We start from the raw sequence: 18,871 nt of genomic DNA, 5'->3' as shown, positions 1-18,871 counted from the left end.
AGCCTCCTCATGTAAAGTGTCTGGACTTCCCCACAGCTTGAAAACTGGCCTACGTGGGGCCAGTGGGATCCTTAAAAAGTCTTACATTAATGTACCTAAAATCAAGGCCTTAAAATGTCTTTAATTTATTGAAAAGCAACAAGTTAGCTTTAAAAACGTTAATCACAGGTCTTAAATTTTGTTGTGGCAGGACTAATTAATGTAATGTATTCTATGTTTTTCTTACAAGACTTTTGCTCTGACATCTTCACTCACTGCGTTTTATAACTCAAAGCTGTTAAGGATAACGGTAACATGATGCTAATGCTATCTAGCAAGAGAGCCATATGCCATCTGAAAAGCACAAAGCTACTGCCAAGTGCCACAAAATGACCTCAGAAATTTTAGCTTTGGTCCCCTTCATTTGCTTTGTCCATCTCTTGTGATATAGGTCTTAAATTTTATTCACATGGTCTGAAAAAAGTTTTTAATTTGAGTTGGTGAGACCTGCATAAACCCCGAAAATAACATATTTATCCCAAAGGAAGATTAAATGATTTAATGTCATCTAATAGCATGAAGAGGATTCTCTTAAATTTATTAATATAAAGTGAAGACCTTAAAATGTCTTAAATTGATTGAAAAAAAAAAAGTTGGCCTTAAATATGTAAATTGCAGGTCTTAATTTTTTGTGGCATTACTATTTAATCTCATTCAATGTAGTTTTCCTTTTTCTTGCAGTATATTACTGCTACACAAACTCAGATGTGCACAGACATCTTCAGTGCATTATGATGATTCAAAGCAATTGCTAATAAGTAGCAACCATAAGTAGCTAATAGCTAGCTACTAATAAGCTAGCTAGCTTTTTTACATCCACTGTGGGTACGTAGAAATTTATTTATTGGCAGTTGACTGGATGATGTTCGTCTTCGCCATTGGCTCACTTCTGTTGCCAACTGGTACAATTTATTTATTTGCCGTTTTCTTTTGTACATTTCTGTTGTGCTACAGGTCTTAAATTCCATTCATAATAGTCTTAAAAAGTCTCAAATTTGAGTTTGCGAAACACTGAACAAAAGTGGATTCTACAAAATCCTATTTTTAGAGCTGGCAGGTTTCTAAAATGATACCCACTTTACTTTTATATCACGGTAAAATATTTATTATAAGCATGTAAATGCATGCTGGATTGAGTAGAAAAAAACGGATTGGTTTATAATTATGGCAAACAAACTCAGCTTTACACAGTTGCAGCCAGTGCAAATAAAAAGAAAAAGGGTGAACAAACATCACAAAATAAAACCAGTGCATTTTTAACCTTCAAAAACACAAGCAACGGATCTCGTTTTGGTATGAGAAACACTTTGATGAAACAGTGCATTCAGTTTCTCCAGGCGTTCAGGGCACTCAGTTTTTATCTCCGTCTCCTCAAACTGTTACTCAGAAAAAAGTTCAGCAGGAGCGGAGCAACCATAAGTCCAGTTTTTGTGGATAAAGCCCCAGTTTTAGGGTGCGTCAGTATTTGTTGATGCCAAATATCCGTACTCCGTGAAGCTGCGGCAGCTTTGGGATTAGGACGGTCATCAGGGAGCATGTGTTGATTAAAAAATGCGTTGCATCGTATTTCGTGTAGAAACTGGCAAGAATGTGCCTGCAAAGAGAAACACGGGTCAGAAGTCACTCGAATGCAATGGCTTACAAAAATATTCATACCCCTTGAACTTTTCCAGCTTTTGTCACTGTCCTCCCACTCGCTTCAGTGTATGTTAGTGAGTTTTTGTGTCACAGACCAACACAGTGCATTGTTGTGAATCAGAAGGAAAATTATGGATCATAAGTAAATAAGTAGGTAAAATGTATTTATACAGCATTTTTCAGACATTAAAATGACAAAATGCTTCAAAAAGACACAAACAAACAATCCACAATATAAAATCTGACATAAAACGTTATGTCTTTAGCGGCTTCTTCATAAAATGATGTGTTAGTAAAGGATGAAGTTTGTGGTTCTAACCTAAAGGAAACACAGAGAGGTCAATACGTTGGCATGTCAGGAAGCTTGGATTAGAAAGATTCACTTCAAAAATAAAATTCCTGATTCCTGATCTCAAACAGTCTTATTTAAAATCAGCAGCTAATTTAATTTCCAAACAGAAGGCCAGTTATTCTGTCATGATAACAAATTTTGCTGGACGACAAATTGTCCCAGTTATTACGATAAATGATATTGTTGTTTTGAGACCATTTTGCAAGAAGACATTCTCAAAGATCAAGAGATTTTTAGTTTCTAACAGATATTTGGAAGACATTTTAAATATCCAAAATAAACAAGCAAAACAGCAGATGTCTTGATGACATCCTGTTTGCGCCCAGCGGCTCGCTGACTGTGACGTAGAGTCGGCTGATTTGCATTGAGCAGGTAACTCGGCACACGTGGGGGAGAATCTGAAAGCCAGGTGTGAACACAAACCGACAGCTGCCCACGTGTGATGACTGACCCAAACTGGGAACATTACACCAACACCTGATGCGTCACAAAGCCACTGGACAAGGTGCATTCCCCTCTGTGTCTGGTAACTTCATGAATCCTCTTTAAATGACACTTTTTTTCTTGTACATTTGATGCAACCAAAAGTGTTTGATCTGTCATCTGCTGCCTTTTCCTCACAAAATGCACAGAATTTAAAGTTAAAAACAGCAGGTTGCTTTATTAGAAAATATAAAAGAGGAGGATATACAAATTAACCATTAAAAGGAAAAGGAAGCGCATTTTTATATTTTTGTCAAGGACTACGGAAGCGTTTCACTGCCAGAGATTTGACGTAAATTCAGGAGCCGTTTCTCATCCAAATGAGAAACTTTCTCCATTAAACAAGAAAGTTTAATCACATGATAAATTAAAATAAGCTCTATAATCTCCATTTTAATTATTAATATTTTTACAGATACATCATAATCCATTTTATTTGTGTTTTTTTATTTACAGTTGTTGTTTTTGGTTGTGTTTTATTTTGGAGATTTAAAATGTCTTCCAGTTCCCAGTGTATTGGTCTTTGAGAGCTTGCATTATTATGCCATTATAAATATATTGCTTGAAAATTGTCTCAAAACAACATTAATGTTTATCGCAATAATTTATGGAACAATGTATCGCGCAGTAAAATTTGTTCCTGACAGGCCTAGTGGACTAGAAGAAACCAGATGAGAAGGAATCGTAGTGATCAGTCTTATTGATTTTTAACAAGTCATAATCTATAAGCGTATTTCTATATCTATATGAAGCAAATCACAATCCCAACACTCTTGGCTCTGACTACACATTCAAACTAATTCCTCTACAGAAGCTGCAATCAATACTAAAGGCCGTTACTGTAAGTTGTGCTTTCTTTTTATTAGCTCTCCTTGTTTTGTTATGATGCTCCCTTTAAAACTGATCCGTTATTACTTCTGTAAACAGTGCGCTGCTGTGTGACGGCTACATTCTTCCCCTGTGCATGTGGGTCACACAGAAGTCTGACTGCGGTCCAGTTTAATTAGTATGAACAACTAAAATATAACATCAGATTTCAGCAAAAAATTGTAAATGAGCAACAAGACCTGCTGTGTGAACGTAACTGAAAACATGCAGCATACTGGCTGTTGAACTAGACTTGTTCACTGGTTTAGATTACAGATGCATGATAATTATCAGCCTATAACGATTATTGTAATGATCATCAACTAATTTATTAATCGATTAATCATTAACCAGTCACAGATTCAAAAAAGGTAATTTGCTGAAAGAACAACAAACTCTGAGCAGATATTAATCAAACACTGTAAAAATAAAAATCTATTAAGCACGATTTGCTGTCTAATTATTAAATTGATGAATCTAAAACACAGATCAAACCTACATTATATTGATAAGTTAAGCTTTTCACATGGTGATGTCAGAAGTACTTCTTGAAAGACTTGAGGCTGTAAAGTTTTACGCAAAGGCTGTGAATTAATGAAACAATTAATCAGGTTAATCGCGATTAATGAATTATTGAAATAATCGTCAACTAATTTAGTAATCAATTAAGCATTAACTGGAGTTTTTGCTGAAAAAACAATATACTTAAATGAGTAAATGAGGCTAAAAGTTTCTAAAAATATAAACATTTTGCATTTAAGATTTAAAAAAAATATGTGTAAATATGTTCTACCCAAAACTGGAATAGTTTTAGGTTCACTTGGTTAAAAAAAAATCTATTTAATCAAAAATTAATTGACAAATTAGCACTACACTGTATTGAGGTAACATGTTGGTGTTTGAAGAATTTTTTTTAGCTGTTGCAACAAATGTTCAAATATTCTGTTATTGCATTTTAGGCAATAAAATGTTTATTTTCCCATTTAAAAAAAAGGAACTGAATTTGTTTATTTGCCTAAACATAAACATATCATAATATGTACATATATTAAATATATAAAGCTGTTAAGGATAACGGTACATATATTAAAATACGTATTTTAATATTGTAAAAAAAAATTGTTAAGCAGTTAAATGAAAACTCTGCCAAATGTGCCAATTTTTATCTGATTAACCACCAAAATAATCGAAATAATTGTTAGCTAATTTTAATGTTGGTAAAATCCTCTCTCTTCTGGTTTTTTTCTGTTACTCATCTACTATCCAAGCTTCTTTAGGTCCCTACTTTCCCCTCCTGGTTTTCCCCAAAATTGTTCCCAGAATTTCAGAATTTTCCCAAGTTTAATTTAATCTCAACATCCCCATCAGTTAGCACACTGGCAGCCCTTTGTTGCGATACGTCCATTCAAGGAAACAATTAATAAAATAACCAACGGATTTGATTGGGTCGTCAAAACGAAAGCGAAATTGTGTCTGGCACAACAGACACATTTTTGCATTTTACCGGTAACAGATACTCACAGAACAATTGGTGAGATGGTGAGGAACTTGCGTGAAGAAGTGAACTGGACGCCGTAGTCCATCTGTTCCCAGTGCGTGAGCAGACGGGCTTTGCCCTGGTCCGGAGTTTCGAAGGGAGTGCCCTTCACTGTGTGTAGGAACAGGTACATCGCCTGGAGAAAGGAGCACAGGAGCGTCTATCACCCATCACAAACAGTTTTATGTTAAAACAGAGGCTCAGTTTGACTCCTGAGTGGGAAAAAACTGCATTTGTTTAATTAAACATTGAAAAACTGAGGAATTTCAATGTTATTAACCTGAGAGTTTCTGAGCTTAACTCACTCAGGAGCAAAAACTTTAAACATGCTGCAATTGCAATCGACTGTCCACCATCTTTACATGTAAATAACTCAATGCAATCTGCTGTTTCCTTTGATAAAAAACTTTAGCTACACTGTATTTAAAGGGGTTTGCATAGACTGACATGACATGACGGTCAGGAACATGAAGGAGTCTTTATGAATGCTTACAACTGTTGTCATGAAGAGTCACTCAGTAAATAATGACACTATTAATGCAAAGTTGCACTAAAAGTTGCATTAAAAGTCCCTTATTTGGTCAATAATGACCCTTTTAATGTAAAGTTATATTAAAATTAGCAATAAAAGTCCATTAAAAGAGTCATTATTTACCAAATGACATGTCATGACAAGTCACCAAAACTTTTTAATTAATTTGAATAATAAACTCAATTTGACTACATTGTTTGGTAGCTAACATCAAATTGAAATATATGTAACAGACTTGAAATTATAGTGATTACAATATAAAGTATGATTTAATAAAACAAACTACTTTTTACTTATTTCTTTGGTGTTAAATTCATAACACCAAAAACATAAATACCTTTCCTAAAAAACATTCCCATTTGACATAAGCTGTGTGATTTATATCACTAAGCTGCACACAGTAATTGCATTTAATTATTTTTTTTAGACTTACTGATATTGATGCCTTCATAAAACAGTAGAGAAAAAGCTAAAAATAAGTTTTCCAATAACGCTGTCAGTTTTTGTTTTTTATTAACACTGATTGAAATTTATCGAGATGCTGACATTTTTTTTATAATAAAAAATGTATATGGTACATTTCCACCCATACTGGGAATCTATCTCATTAAGCTGATTTTTTAAATAAAATGCCTCAAGATGAAATTTTGCTGGACCATAAATTGTCCCAGAAATTATTGCAATAAATTTCTTGAGACCATTTTCAACTAATAAAATAATAATAATGGAAAATTAATGCAAGTACTCTCATACAGTACTTATTGTGCATAAACTTTAATATCCATTAAATGTGCATAAACTGTCCTTGAGCATCTACAAGCAAATTCTAAAAGCCAGAAAACTTGCAGAAAGTGAAAACTTGCTTGCAGGAAAGTTGCTCCATAGATCATTTTTGGGGATTAAAAAAACATTCAGGGCCAAATTCCAATAAAAATTGTCAGCAGTTGTAGTTCAAGTCATTGACAATATTTATTTTTATTTGCGTTTGTAGCAGCGAGGGGGTTGCTGGTTCACCGCCACGCGCTGGCATCTGGTCTGAATGTGTGTGAAATAACAGAAGCGACAGGGAAACACCTGAAATAAAGGCTGGCTGGAAAAACAAAAGGTAACCGAGAAAATATAAACATAAACAAATCCGTTTAGATCTACGGTAAATATAAGCTATATCTAGAAAAATTATTCAGTTTCATTTTTTCTCATGCAACAACCTAGAAGCTAACTGGAAGGAAAATAATGCATAAATATCAACATCTGGACAAATAAAAAATAGGAAAAAAAACAGTAACTTCTGTGAAAGCTTCAAAAGGTTTGTTTGTGTATCAAAACCAAATTTTTGTGTTACATGCAAAACGGATGGCAGAAAACATTGCGCTTCACCTTAAATGCAAAATTAGCTGATTCTTCAAAGTATTGACTGACACAAACTAAATACAAATGCACACCACACTTATCAGATTTTATTTGTAAAGAATTTTGAAAACCCAGAAGCTATCTTCTACAAAATCCCCCCCAAAAACAAATTAAAGTTTGTGGTTGTAACACGACAAAATGTAAAACGTTCAGCATAGCGATAGCATGTTGTGAAAGAAGCTAAAGTAAGGAAGGGAACGATGATTTTCACACAATAATCTATCAACAGATCAAATCATTTCTATTCTGTGCTCAGGTGTCAGTAGCTTTCAGACTGACCAGATTGTGGATGACGTTGGTGAGGGTCCAGACGAGCGGCACCGAGAAGAAAGGAATGCTGAGCAGAACAATGTGCAGAACCACGGTCAGTAAAAGATAGGTGAGCCATATTCCCCTGCTGTTCATCACCCGTGTGTTGGGGTTCACCTCACTGTGAGCTACGCCAACATTCATCTCTAATGGAAACAAAATCAAATTTAAAAGCATGTAATAGTGTTTTAGATTTGAAGAACAGTTAGACTTCATGCTTTTTGTCTCTCTGCAGTCAGACTAGTTATCAAGCGAAGTGGAATTGGCCATTGGAAATGTTTTTATAGTTTTTTAAAAATTATTTAAGGTATAAAGCTTCATAACTACAATGCACAACAATTTAATTAACAGCTATGAAAACAAATCTTAGTTACAAAACATTAATTTTATAATAAACTATTAGGGTTGTGCAACAGCCTAGCTAGCAAATATGCACGAAAATTGTTCAATTCATTTCGAATTGAGTTATTTTTATTTACATGTATTTTATTTTTACAAAAGCCATCTTCACGTCGCAAAACAAACACGTCCAATTCATATTCAGTCCCATGCAATCCAATTCAGTCCATTCATGGTCTTCCCCTTATTAGAACAGGCCTGAAACGATTAAATGTGACGAATCTATTATTTAAATATTTATGTGTAATAGAACACAAAAGCCAATAAATGTATGTATTGTATTAGCTTTAGGGTGTGTTTTTGTTTTGTTTTTTTGGTTGTTGTTTTTTTTTTTTTTTTTTTTAAGCGGGTACGACCCCGCCCGGTTAAATTGTTCTCGGTACTAAAAACACGCGCCTCCAAACAACCAAAGCTAACATAGTTAGCCGCAGTTTTCATCCGCTAACCACTAACCAGGCAGGTACAAACCACTGTAAATGAATCCGTACATTCACGTATTATAATTTCCTAACTATTCACACCGTAGCTGTACTTGTTAAACTCTGAACCGTTATAACATAAACGGAGACAACGTTCGTCAGATAACATCTACAGGTTTTTCCAGCTGTTTCATCAAACTTGTGTTAAGCGCTGCGGCCTACTTTACATTCACTCTGAGTAAGGTGACGCTGTGAGTTATTCTAATGATCCGGGCTGCATTTGGAGGGTTAAAACGTTACTTTTAACCGAAGCTAACTTTACCTTCTTGTGTTGTCGTAGGTCACCAGGAAACTTCTATTTTTCTTCTTCTTCTTTATTAACCCCGCCCTCGCTGGTCGGGACTGGATCCTCTGGCTGCAGCGGTGAGAAGTGCTGCACTGTCCTGCCTGCACAGTTCCTGAAAGACGTCGCATCAGCAGCAGGTCAGCAAGTTAAGAAGAGAAACAAAGCAGAAATACATCGTTACAACTGATATAAATAATCCAGTGGGAGCAAGAAATACTTTTACTTCATCGTAAATTCCCAAAGAGACACAAGGGGTTTGTGCTTGGTGCTGCTTTCAGGGACCTCAAAATCTTAACACATTTTGTGTTTGTATTCCATCTGGAAATACATAAAATACATTATACATAATAATTGTATACGTAAAGTAGTTTATTAAGGTTTCCCATTGCATTTAACAGTAACACATACTTCTTCTGCAGCACTTTAAGGCGATTAAATCAAAATACAACAGTACAGTGTCACAAATAACCTTGTTTATTGCCTTGTGAAACGTATATCCTTAAGATATTTGTCACATTAAAATTACATATAGATTGGATTTTATTTGGATTTAATGTTGGGTCACGAAGTCCAGTCCTGAAAAGAATACGGAGAGATAGAAATTTATTTTATTGTCCCTCAGCAGGAAAATTCAGGTGACAAGCAAGCCGAAGCACTTACACAACAATAAAAATATGGAAAAATAGAGGAAGCCTGTCTGAATAAGCAATAAACGTATTAATCTCAGAATAAATTAAAACAAGCTTGATCATTTCAATTTGCATGATTGTTTGGTTTTTCGTTTCTCTCTCTTCCAGAGACAGGATGGAAACGGCCCTCTTTTTAAATTGCAGTTGTATTTACAGAGACTTTAGTATCCATTTTATTTGAAGTTTTGGTTGTTCTGTTTGTTTATTTATTTTTATATATTTAAAATGTCTTCCAGTTCCAATATTAAATGTTTGTGAGAAATTAAAGTTTATAGATCTTTGAGACGGTGTACATTATTATGCCAATACTCTTAAAACAACATTATTATTGTTTATTGCAATAACGTCTGATAACAAATTTTGTTATCAGGCCTAAATAGAAGTAATAATATCTTACTGCACAGTAATTTAAAGAAAAAAGTGTGCAGTTATTAAAAATAACACACTACGGTTGCAAGAGTTAGCAGACGTGAAAAAAAATAATTTTTGTAATGCAGTTCCCAAAGAAAGTGCAGATGCGAAAATAAAACAAAAACCTTTTTCAGTCAGAATTTAACCAGCAGTCCTTCCACTAACTGCAGCAATGCTCCGTAATATAAAACTCTGTACAAATAATCAGAAAGAAATTAAATTGTGAAGACTATAATGGCTGTGTTTCTGCATCCTGAAAACTGTAAAGCTGTTTTCACACTAACAGGAACACAATAAAGCATGAGCTCAGTCTACAGTAAACAATAACGTTTCATGTAATGCCAGAATAATGCTGAGAAGACTATTTCACCAGGTGATCTCATACGACAGCTGATTTCCCCATCGATTCTATGAAAAGCAGAAATACAATAACATAGAAAACAACAATGCAAAATAAAACAAAGACAACAAAGAAGTTTGAGGCAATAGTAAAGCAACAGCATCTCATTCTCGGCGAAGGAAGAATCTACTTGAAACAAAGAAGAAAACATACAATTTTCGACACTATGAGGAAATTATTTCTTGTAACATGTAAAACAAATGATGTAATGTAGGAACTAACTGCAATGATCACTTCTGAGGTATGAGAAACGTTGTCTCCGTTTATGTCACAACGGTTCAAAGTTTAGCTACGGTGTTAATAGTTAGTCTGCTGAGTCCTGCATTTTTACAATTATTTAATTTGATGCAGCTTATTAATACAGCAACCATTGCCTCAGTGCGATTTAAAAGAAAAACTCAACCAGTTCATTTCCAATTATATGCAAAACAAATGAAACTCACACAAATCCACTCCAACGGTATAATTTATTGACATACAGTTCTACGTAATCCTGAATATAAATGTAATCTCTATCCGCAGTCATTCATTTTGCAGCTATTCCTCCTGCAGCAAGCATGTGGGGATTGTGGAGAGGAAGGAATCCACTTAAAAAAGAAGAAAAAATACAGATATTTACGAGCAGTAATGAAATTGTTTCCCAGTAGCGCATAACAATAAAACTAATAAGGTAATTAGGAAGTGTGAGCCATCAAATGATGTAATGTAGGAACTAATTGTAGTGATCTGCTGTTTACATTTGCAGGAACTCGAGAGACACAGGCTTGCTGACTCCTGCATTTTTATATTTATTCAATTTAACAAAAGCTGTTTTTAAAATAACCTCTAACTTTGTGTGAGCTGCCATCTGGGGTTTTATTGAATAAACTGATGCATTTTCCTTTCCTTTTCAAATTCACTTTATGCACTTTAATGTATTGAACACATTTTTTATTTTTTATAAAAGACACTCAGGACGCTCTTCGCTGTGCAAGATAAGCTCTGGTTTTATCCATTTCAGTTCTCGTCTTCACATTTCAAATATTCATCCTTTCATTCTTCTTTTATTCAAACATAATCAGCAGTTTGCAGGATGAGGACTAACAACCTCTGTTGCTCCTTTTGATAATAACCGCCTTGACAGAACCCGACTTCCTTCTTTTCTCTCAGCACAAATAAAATTGTCCTCATCTGACCTGAAAACATGTTTTGCTGTGTTTCTGTGTGATGAACTCATTCAAACTAAGCTTCTGTTTCTTTGAACACAGCTGCATTTCTGTGCAGAATTAAAATAAGACTTCGTCCTAGCATAATGCAGTGCACATTTTGGAGGCAGTCAGTGTTTAGTAACTGTAGTTTTGCTGTTGTCATTACAGTAGGATAAACATTTCTCACATTCTGCAAAAAAAATGTCAGGTTTTTGGTTTTGGCCTGTCCTCACTGGGAACTCCCCAGCCTCCATATTTAAGAAACTTTATTGTAACGTAAAACTGTTAAAAGATACATGCTTAGAAATATATATATTGTTGCAAAATCAAAAACTTTACACCAAGGATCAACACCAAAATAATTAATTTGGTAATAAAAGATTTGTCAGTGGCTTTTTTCTGCATTAAAACGAGATACTTAGCGTTCTTCCAGACAGGAAAATCTTAAAAAGTTAACCTATTTCAGTAAATACATTCAGAAAGGGAAACGGATGTCACATATGCATAGAGAAATATATTTCAACCACGTGTTTCTGTTTATTTCGAGGTCGTTTAGCCCTCTAAAGCTGTTTTACTGCAACTTTTTTTGAATTCCTGGACTGGACAATTGATGCAAACCTGAAAACCCAATAAAAAAACTAAGTTAATTCAGAAATATACATAGTCATTGCCATCCGTCTCAAGGATGGGAAGCAGTAAAAGAACCTGGCTGGTTGCAAAGTACATATTAATAAAAAGTTGAGTGGAAGGAACAAATGTTGTAAAAGATAAATATACCCAAAAGGGTGTCAACACATCCTTAAAATGTCTTAAATTTATATTTAAAAATGTAAGTTAAACTTAAATCTTAAATTTTGTTGATATCGTATATTCTATGTAGTTTTTTTTGTCTCGCTTGACTTTTCTGTCAGCAAAATGTTTGAGTTGCACCCAGACATCTTCAACTCGAGTCGCTAGCTAGCTGCTAATATGCAAACCCTGGCTAACTTAGTTTGTGCAATTAAAATACAAATCAAAGATATTAAGAAAACACTACCAGTTACAATTTATTAAAAAAAAAAAAACCAAGTATTGGTTGAAAGAGAAGCAGTTATATATCCATTCATAATGTCTTCCAATGCTTATTTCTGTCTGTTAATTAGTTCTTTCTTGTGTAAATGTTCTTTTGTTGATGTTTTTTTTTCTTTTATTAGAACTATCTGTACTGTGCTTGCAGAGTACTGCTTGGGTTGCTAGGTAACAGGCATCGCCTGCTGATTGGTGACGTTACATTGCGGAGGCTTTTGAAATGGCTCATTTTCATGACACAAAAAAATCATTAACTTATTGGCAAAAAATGTCAGGGTGTTTTTTTTTAAGCACTTGGGCCATTATACAGCGCATAAAGCGGTAAACTCAGCTGACCAAATGTGCTGCAGATCTTTGGGTTGCTAGGTAACAGGGACGGGCTTCACTCAGGTTGCTAAGTAACCACACAGTGTTGGTTGTGACTTAACAATGAGAAGGTTTTTGAAACGGCTCAGTTTCAAGACACCAAAAAGCTTTGATTTTTTTTTTTTTTTGTCAAAAAACATCTGGATGTGTTTTTTTATGCTTTTTTAGGAACACTAGAAACCCAAATGGAAGCACAGAAATGTGCACAATGTGAATTTTGCACCATTCGTCCCCTTTAAATCAGACCTAATTTCTCCACAAGCTTCTCGCAACAGTTTATTGCACTTTTGGTCCAAAACTCTTGACAGAACTGTGTTTAAATCTTCATCAATTTGCAAAACCTGCATTTCAGTTGGTTTAACTTGTACTGTTTATAAGCACTGATTTTATTGTTATTAAAAAAAAACATTTATTTTTGAAGGCAGCATGAGTGAGGGAAAATATAACTTTAATTTGGTAACATCATATTCAAATTTCCAATTTGTCACTGTTTAAATTGGCATAGACATATCATAAATCACATTAGAACCTCTGACTCTCTAATTTAATTATATTGCCCGTCCACAAGATGCATATACAATTAGTTTATTACAGACACCTGCACCTTTATGCCTGTTAAATAAGCTTTTGTGACACTGCACTAATGTTTGCTCAGTCAGTGCAGGAATTAAATACTGAAATAAAACGTCGTTGCTTCCAGTACATCGGCCTTTTTCTTGTCAGTGACGATGGCTGCCGGCGTTTCTCTGTGACGTCGTAAAAAAGGATTTGTTTTACTGCCCAGATTAGACTGGCTGACACACAAAATAATGTCCAAAGAACTCAGATCTAAAAAGGAAAATTTTAGATTTATAATTTCTGATTCAAAGATAATCAGTTTAAAATTTCCCACTTTGTTTGGAAGAAGTATGCTTGTTTCTGCCAAAAGTGATAAAACCAGTTAGGTTTAGGTAGCAATGTCATTTCCACACATGTTGGGCCATGTTGATTTGTGCAACTATTTTCCATTAAATTAAATAAATCATTGTTCAAAAACAAGCCTTTGTATTTACTGAGGTTACGCCTATCTGATATTAAAATGTGTCTGATGATCTGAAACAGTGGAGCAATACTTTTTTACAGTTCTGCATTTGCATAAATATCCCCAAGCAAACTACACCACATGCTGTTTGTACAACCATCCACGAGGTTTACTTCAGTTTGATACTTTGACCACTCTAATTGACTAAACTGGTGAAGTTCAATTACATTTGTTTATGGTTTATTTGGCCTGGTTGAGGTTGATCCATTCCAGAAGCCTAATTTTAACCTCCTTTAACTTTTCCAAAAAAGCAGGATGTGTGTTTATGTGTGTTTGACACAGTGAAACCCAAACCGTCGTCTTCAGATAACAGGAAATTGGAGGATGATGAAGAAAAACCTCAGAGCTGCAAAGCCTCAAGTCCCTGGAAAATACTGAAACACCACTGAAGTTTAACATATGAACTTTATAATCTGTCCCAAAGATTATAAAAAGGTCAACAGGGCTCCATGTTGGAAACACAAACATTCAAGGTTAACAATAAACTACAGTTAATAAGAAAATAACAAAATTAAGACAATCCAATCAGTGTAATGTAACTATGCAACTTTCAGGAAATAAATTAAAAAGACACTACTAAAGGAAATATGCATTTTAGTAATATTTAATATATATTCAGCTCTGGTAAAAACTAAAAGCCCACAGCTCTGAACCCCATTGAAAACCTCCTGGTTTTTCCACCAAATATTGATTCCTGAACTCTTCCCGAGTTAAAACATTAGTTTTGTTGTTTCTAAATGAATATCAACTTGTTTTCTTTGCTTTATTTGAGGTCTGAAAGCCCTGAATCTTTTTTGTTATTTTGTCCATTCCTCATACTAAAGTTTTGCTTGTAACTTTGGAAACAAGTTGTCAGTAGTTCATAGAATAAAAGAACAATGTTCATTTTAGTCAAATATAAATCTGTAAAATGTCAAATCAGAGAAACTGATCATTTTAAATTGTCTCTTAATTTTTTTCCAGAGCTGTATAGATAAACAAATAATACACTTATTTCTTTATTTATTATTTATATCTTTATTTTATATGTAATATCACTGCCATGAACTAACTCTGTTATGCATCATAACTCATTTCAACAAAATGAACAGATTTCTGCTCACTGAATGTGTGAATTTATGACTTAAATACATTATTTTATTCCTCTATTTCTATCAATTTGTTCTTCATTTTGTTTTTATTTCATTCACTCTATGATAAATATGAATAGTTTATATAACAACGAAAAGAAATCATGAAATCAGCAGAGAGAAGTATAAACCTATATATACAAATGTAGCTGTTGAGCTCAGAAGACTATTGCAGACACAAAATAAACAACAATGCTATATTGTTTCAACTTTTTCACATTTCTTTTAAATGAAGAAAGACATTTAGATTGTTTTATCTTGCTGTCGTGTGCATTTAAAGAGATTATTCTGAATTAAATGTATAATCAGAAATCTGAGGACCCTTCTGCAGTACCTCCTTGGCCCTCTTATGGATCGTGCCCCCCATGTTGAAGACTTCTGGGTTAGATCTGAATCATATAAAAAATAAGTGGACTACGCTCAAACGTTGATTCTGTACCAGAAAACTGTGTTAAGAAGCATTTAATGGCAGCGTATGTGAAAACAAATCCAGATTAAATTCAACCTTGTGCCATAACATCTTGTTTTTCATTATCATTGAAGCGAAAGTCAATTAAAAAAACAGAATATAGCACAAATAGGAGCTGAGGAGTTGTGAAATTTCTCCCTTCGTCTTGTTATTCTGGCTCGATCAAATCATTTCCTTCCAGTGAGTCAGAAGAGAAAATACGAGTTTGTTGTCTGAAAAACCAAACGTAGGAATTTTTTTTTTTTTTCAACATCCTAAATTTCTGTGGGTGGAACATGAGGGGTGGCATGAATTAACGAGTCTCCCAGGGAAGATACTTCCTTGTTGAAGCGTTTAGTATGAGCTCACGCTTCCTCTTCCCCTTTGAACGTGACACCTTCCTTTTTCTGGCTTTGAGTTACAAATGTTTTAATATTGCATAAAGTCCCAACATGAGCATGTCTGCCTGAATCAGAGGAAGTATGCAGGAAGTTGTGGATCTTCAAAGAGTAGGAGGAATGTTTTAGGAAAGCACAGCTTCCTTCTTGTTCTGGCATGTTGTTAAGACTCATTCATTAAATATTTTTATTTTATGTTATTTTTTTTTTAAAAGGGAGTTCCACAGTCCAGGTAAATTCAACCATTTCCTTTGTCAGTGAATATTTTTCCTCAGAAAGGACACATCATCTAAAAAAGCACAGAGATTTTTTTTCATTATAAAATTTTTTATTAGTCATAAAAACGCATCAAATAAACAAAACAAGCCAAATTGGATTTCATAGATAACAAATAAATAAAATAAATATAATGTGAATAAATACATCAGATTCCATAGGAAATACAATCTTCCATGCAGTTATGCAGGAACAGAAGTGAAAACACTGTTCTAGTCTGATTACCAGGGACAGAAACCCCGCACTGATCAGTATGATCAATCAGCAGCTGCAAACACTGACATGCTGGAGCTCAGGAGCATCTGTGAGCGGATCCCTCTGAGTGCTGAGCCGGATCACCTGCAGCAAACACCCGGGCGGTCAGGATGGAGAAGGAGAACAGCCTCTCCAAGGTGTATTGGCACACATACGCCTCTTTCCAGTGCTCAACAGGCTGATGCTCGGCTTTCCTCCCATGGTGCTCCTTTTGGGAACACAAAGCAATCAGAAATATATAAATACGTATTGCGTCCCCGCCACCACTCAGAGCCTCACAGGTTGTAGAGGAAGCTTACCTTCTCATGCTTTCCTCCCAGCGACCTCACGCATTTCCCCATGTCTCTGTGCAGCTTCTTCAGCGCTGGATTCACGGTGCTGGTGAACTCAGAGCAGCTTTCAAATGCAGAAATCCTCTCCACTGCAGAGGCGTAGCTGGTCAGGACTCCGAAGATCTTCTCAACGCATGCCTGAAGAGGAACAGCGCAAAAATGCATCCTATTATTATAACCTAACAGTTCCCAGCACTGCTGGGTTGTTTTTTTTCCTTTTCTTTTAAATACTTAATTATTAATATTTAAATTACCGTAGACTTTTGCTTGAGGCTCTCAGGGTCGCACATGTCATTCGACTCAAGCCAGGCGATGGAGTTGGAGTAACGTGCAAAATCAGTTGAGCCGTTTCGTGCCTGCAGAAGAGACACGCAATAAATAAATAGTGCAATTAGAAGGAATAAATGCAAAAATCAAAGGGAAAAAGTTCAAAAACGTTAAAAAATAAATCCGTTTTAATTCGTTAATTATTGATTTTCTTAACTTAAAGTTAAATAACACTTATTTAAAGTAGTACTGACCTTGACTGAAGCGATTCTGGCATATTGGTTAAGATCCTGGGAGCTTCTCCTGGCCTCAGCGCAGGCGTCGTGATGCCCAGCAGGAGCTGCTGATGCTGCGATGAGAAACAGGAAACAACCAGCGAGCGAGGCGAGGCAGGAAGACATGCTGACGTTATAGTTTTTCCCCTTGTAGCAGGTGAATTGTTTGTTTTGGTGTCTGCTGAATGTGTTTGAATTTTAGGTTTAAGTTGGCCGTCTTATATGGGTGGCCACACACACACCTCTGGAGGTGTGGCCACAGCTGGATTTTCCTCAAACCCCCATACCTTCATAACTTTCATACCCACTGCGTAATTTAAACAAGGACACTGAGCGGCTCTGTTAGTAATAAAAACCGAGTCATTTACAAATAAAGGTAAAAAAAAAAAAAAATCCCCCGACGTTTTAAAACTGAAGTCAATAAAACTATTCACCTTCACCTGAATTAAAATAAAAGAAGAAGAAGATTACCTTTTAACAATTTCAAATACAAGCAGCGAATATCAATGTTATTAAAAGTAAAATACATGAAACAAAAACCTCAAACTTACCTTGCATTATCTATCTATCTATCTATCTATCTATCTATCTATCTATCTATCTATCTATCTATCTATCTATCTATCTATCTATCTATCTATCTATCTATATATATATATATGAGTAATGCTACTTCAACTTATTTTTACTCAAGTAAAAGTAAAAAGTAACTGAAAGTATTTGGTAAAAACGCTCCTCAAGTTCTGAGTAACTGATAAAAACACCAATTTATCATTAGACGAGCCAAAATGTAAGGAATTTCAGTATTTTAAAGATCAAAATGAAAATAATTCATGTAAATAAAATAACTACAAAGTAACACGATCAGACAAAAGAATTAATAAAACTTTAACATAAACTCATAAAGTCTGTGTTTGCTGAATTTATGGCTAAAAGAAGCTGAAGTTACTCAGAGGGTCGATTACCCAGAAATTTTACTCAAGTCAAAGAAGCGATACTTCAAAATAAAATTACTCAAGTAAAACTGAAATAAACTGAAGTAAATGTAACTATCTATCTATGTATCACTAATGAACTTCATTAATAAAAGTAATTATCTCATCATGCGCAGTACAGAGGAAGTGAGAATAACCGTTAGTTACCTTTTCAGATCATAATGAGCCGGTTTATCCACAAAAAACTTTCCAGCTCTGCCCTCTTCTCTACCAGAGAAACACATTGTTTTCTTTCTGCTGAGAAAGTGGATGATGAGGGAAGGAATCAGAAGACTTCCTTCATTTTTCCCATGTGTGTGTGATGATAATGACGGGTGATGATCTGATCTGACTAAGTGGACAAGTTGCAATTGGCGATTACTAAAAATTTTGTTTTGCATGGGGGAAGACCTCGTATGTCATCTGTTTGTTTGTCTGAAATCCTGTAACAGATGAAGAGGTTTCCGTGGCTTCTAATTTATTTCAGATTACCAAAGAATTATTGAATGAAGTTAAAAGAAAATTACAGCAGGTGGAATATACTGTTTTCCTGGGAAAATTTTTAAAATTCTTGTCCATTTTGTAAAGGGACAAAAATCTAGACCTTTAATTCATTCTGCAGTCTGTATTTAAACCACAAGTAACAAAAATGTGTTCAATAACAAAATATTTATACATCAAAATGATCTGATACATTTTTTTGCATATCAAATATAGTATTACTAATAAAAACTAACTGCTCTCATGTACTACTTCCTGCAGAGGTTTTGCCTCATTTTAGATTGAATTATTTTTTAACACAATATTTGCTCTTGTTCTTTTTATTTGCTTGTGTAATAAAACTAAACCAATGAGCAAATAAACAAGGATCTCCGGTGTCTAAAATTAGCTATAGATAACATGTGTAGCAATCAGCGGAGCACTGTTTGATTAATAATAGTCCTGACATCCACAAAGGGTTAAAAGTAGAGCCGCTGCGCCTT

General features: G+C 34.7%; 1 protein-coding gene and 1 long non-coding RNA gene across 2 annotated transcripts; one reads left to right on the top strand and one right to left on the bottom strand.

Moving 5' to 3' along the window:
- Positions 1-625: 625 nt before the first annotated feature.
- On the bottom strand, positions 626-8,421 carry ormdl2 (ORMDL sphingolipid biosynthesis regulator 2). Its single transcript, XM_032555164.1, has 4 exons — positions 8,308-8,421; positions 7,138-7,313; positions 4,901-5,052; positions 626-1,633 (listed from the first exon to the last, which is right to left on the bottom strand). Exons 2-4 carry the CDS (start codon positions 7,309-7,311, stop codon positions 1,498-1,500), a joined length of 462 nt encoding a protein of 153 aa, XP_032411055.1. The 5' UTR covers positions 7,312-7,313; positions 8,308-8,421; the 3' UTR covers positions 626-1,497.
- LOC116714584 (uncharacterized) lies at positions 8,040-13,487 on the top strand. Its single transcript, XR_004338084.1, has 2 exons — positions 8,040-8,236; positions 8,326-13,487. It is a non-coding gene; the product is annotated as an uncharacterized LOC116714584 (long non-coding RNA).
- The last annotated feature ends 5,384 nt before the right edge of the window (positions 13,488-18,871 follow it).

This window comes from Xiphophorus hellerii, chromosome 1 (genome assembly GCF_003331165.1).
Source record: "Xiphophorus hellerii strain 12219 chromosome 1, Xiphophorus_hellerii-4.1, whole genome shotgun sequence".
NCBI lineage: Eukaryota > Metazoa > Chordata > Actinopteri > Cyprinodontiformes > Poeciliidae > Xiphophorus > Xiphophorus hellerii.
Note: the sequence above shows the minus strand (reverse complement) of the source record. Positions and strands in the feature narration are given on the sequence as shown.

Bases quoted from the DNA above. Each gene is read 5' to 3' on its own strand.
- ormdl2 (XM_032555164.1), bottom strand. From the start codon at position 7,311: ATGAATGTTGGCGTAGCTCACAGTGAGGTGAACCCCAACACACGGGTG. The intron at 5,053-7,137 runs GTCAGTCTGAAA...TCCTTTCTCCAG, and splicing joins CCAACGTCATCCACAATCTG to GCGATGTACCTGTTCCTACA. The intron at 1,634-4,900 runs GTGAGTATCTGT...TTCTCTTTGCAG, and splicing joins ACCATCTCACCAATTGTTCT to GCACATTCTTGCCAGTTTCT.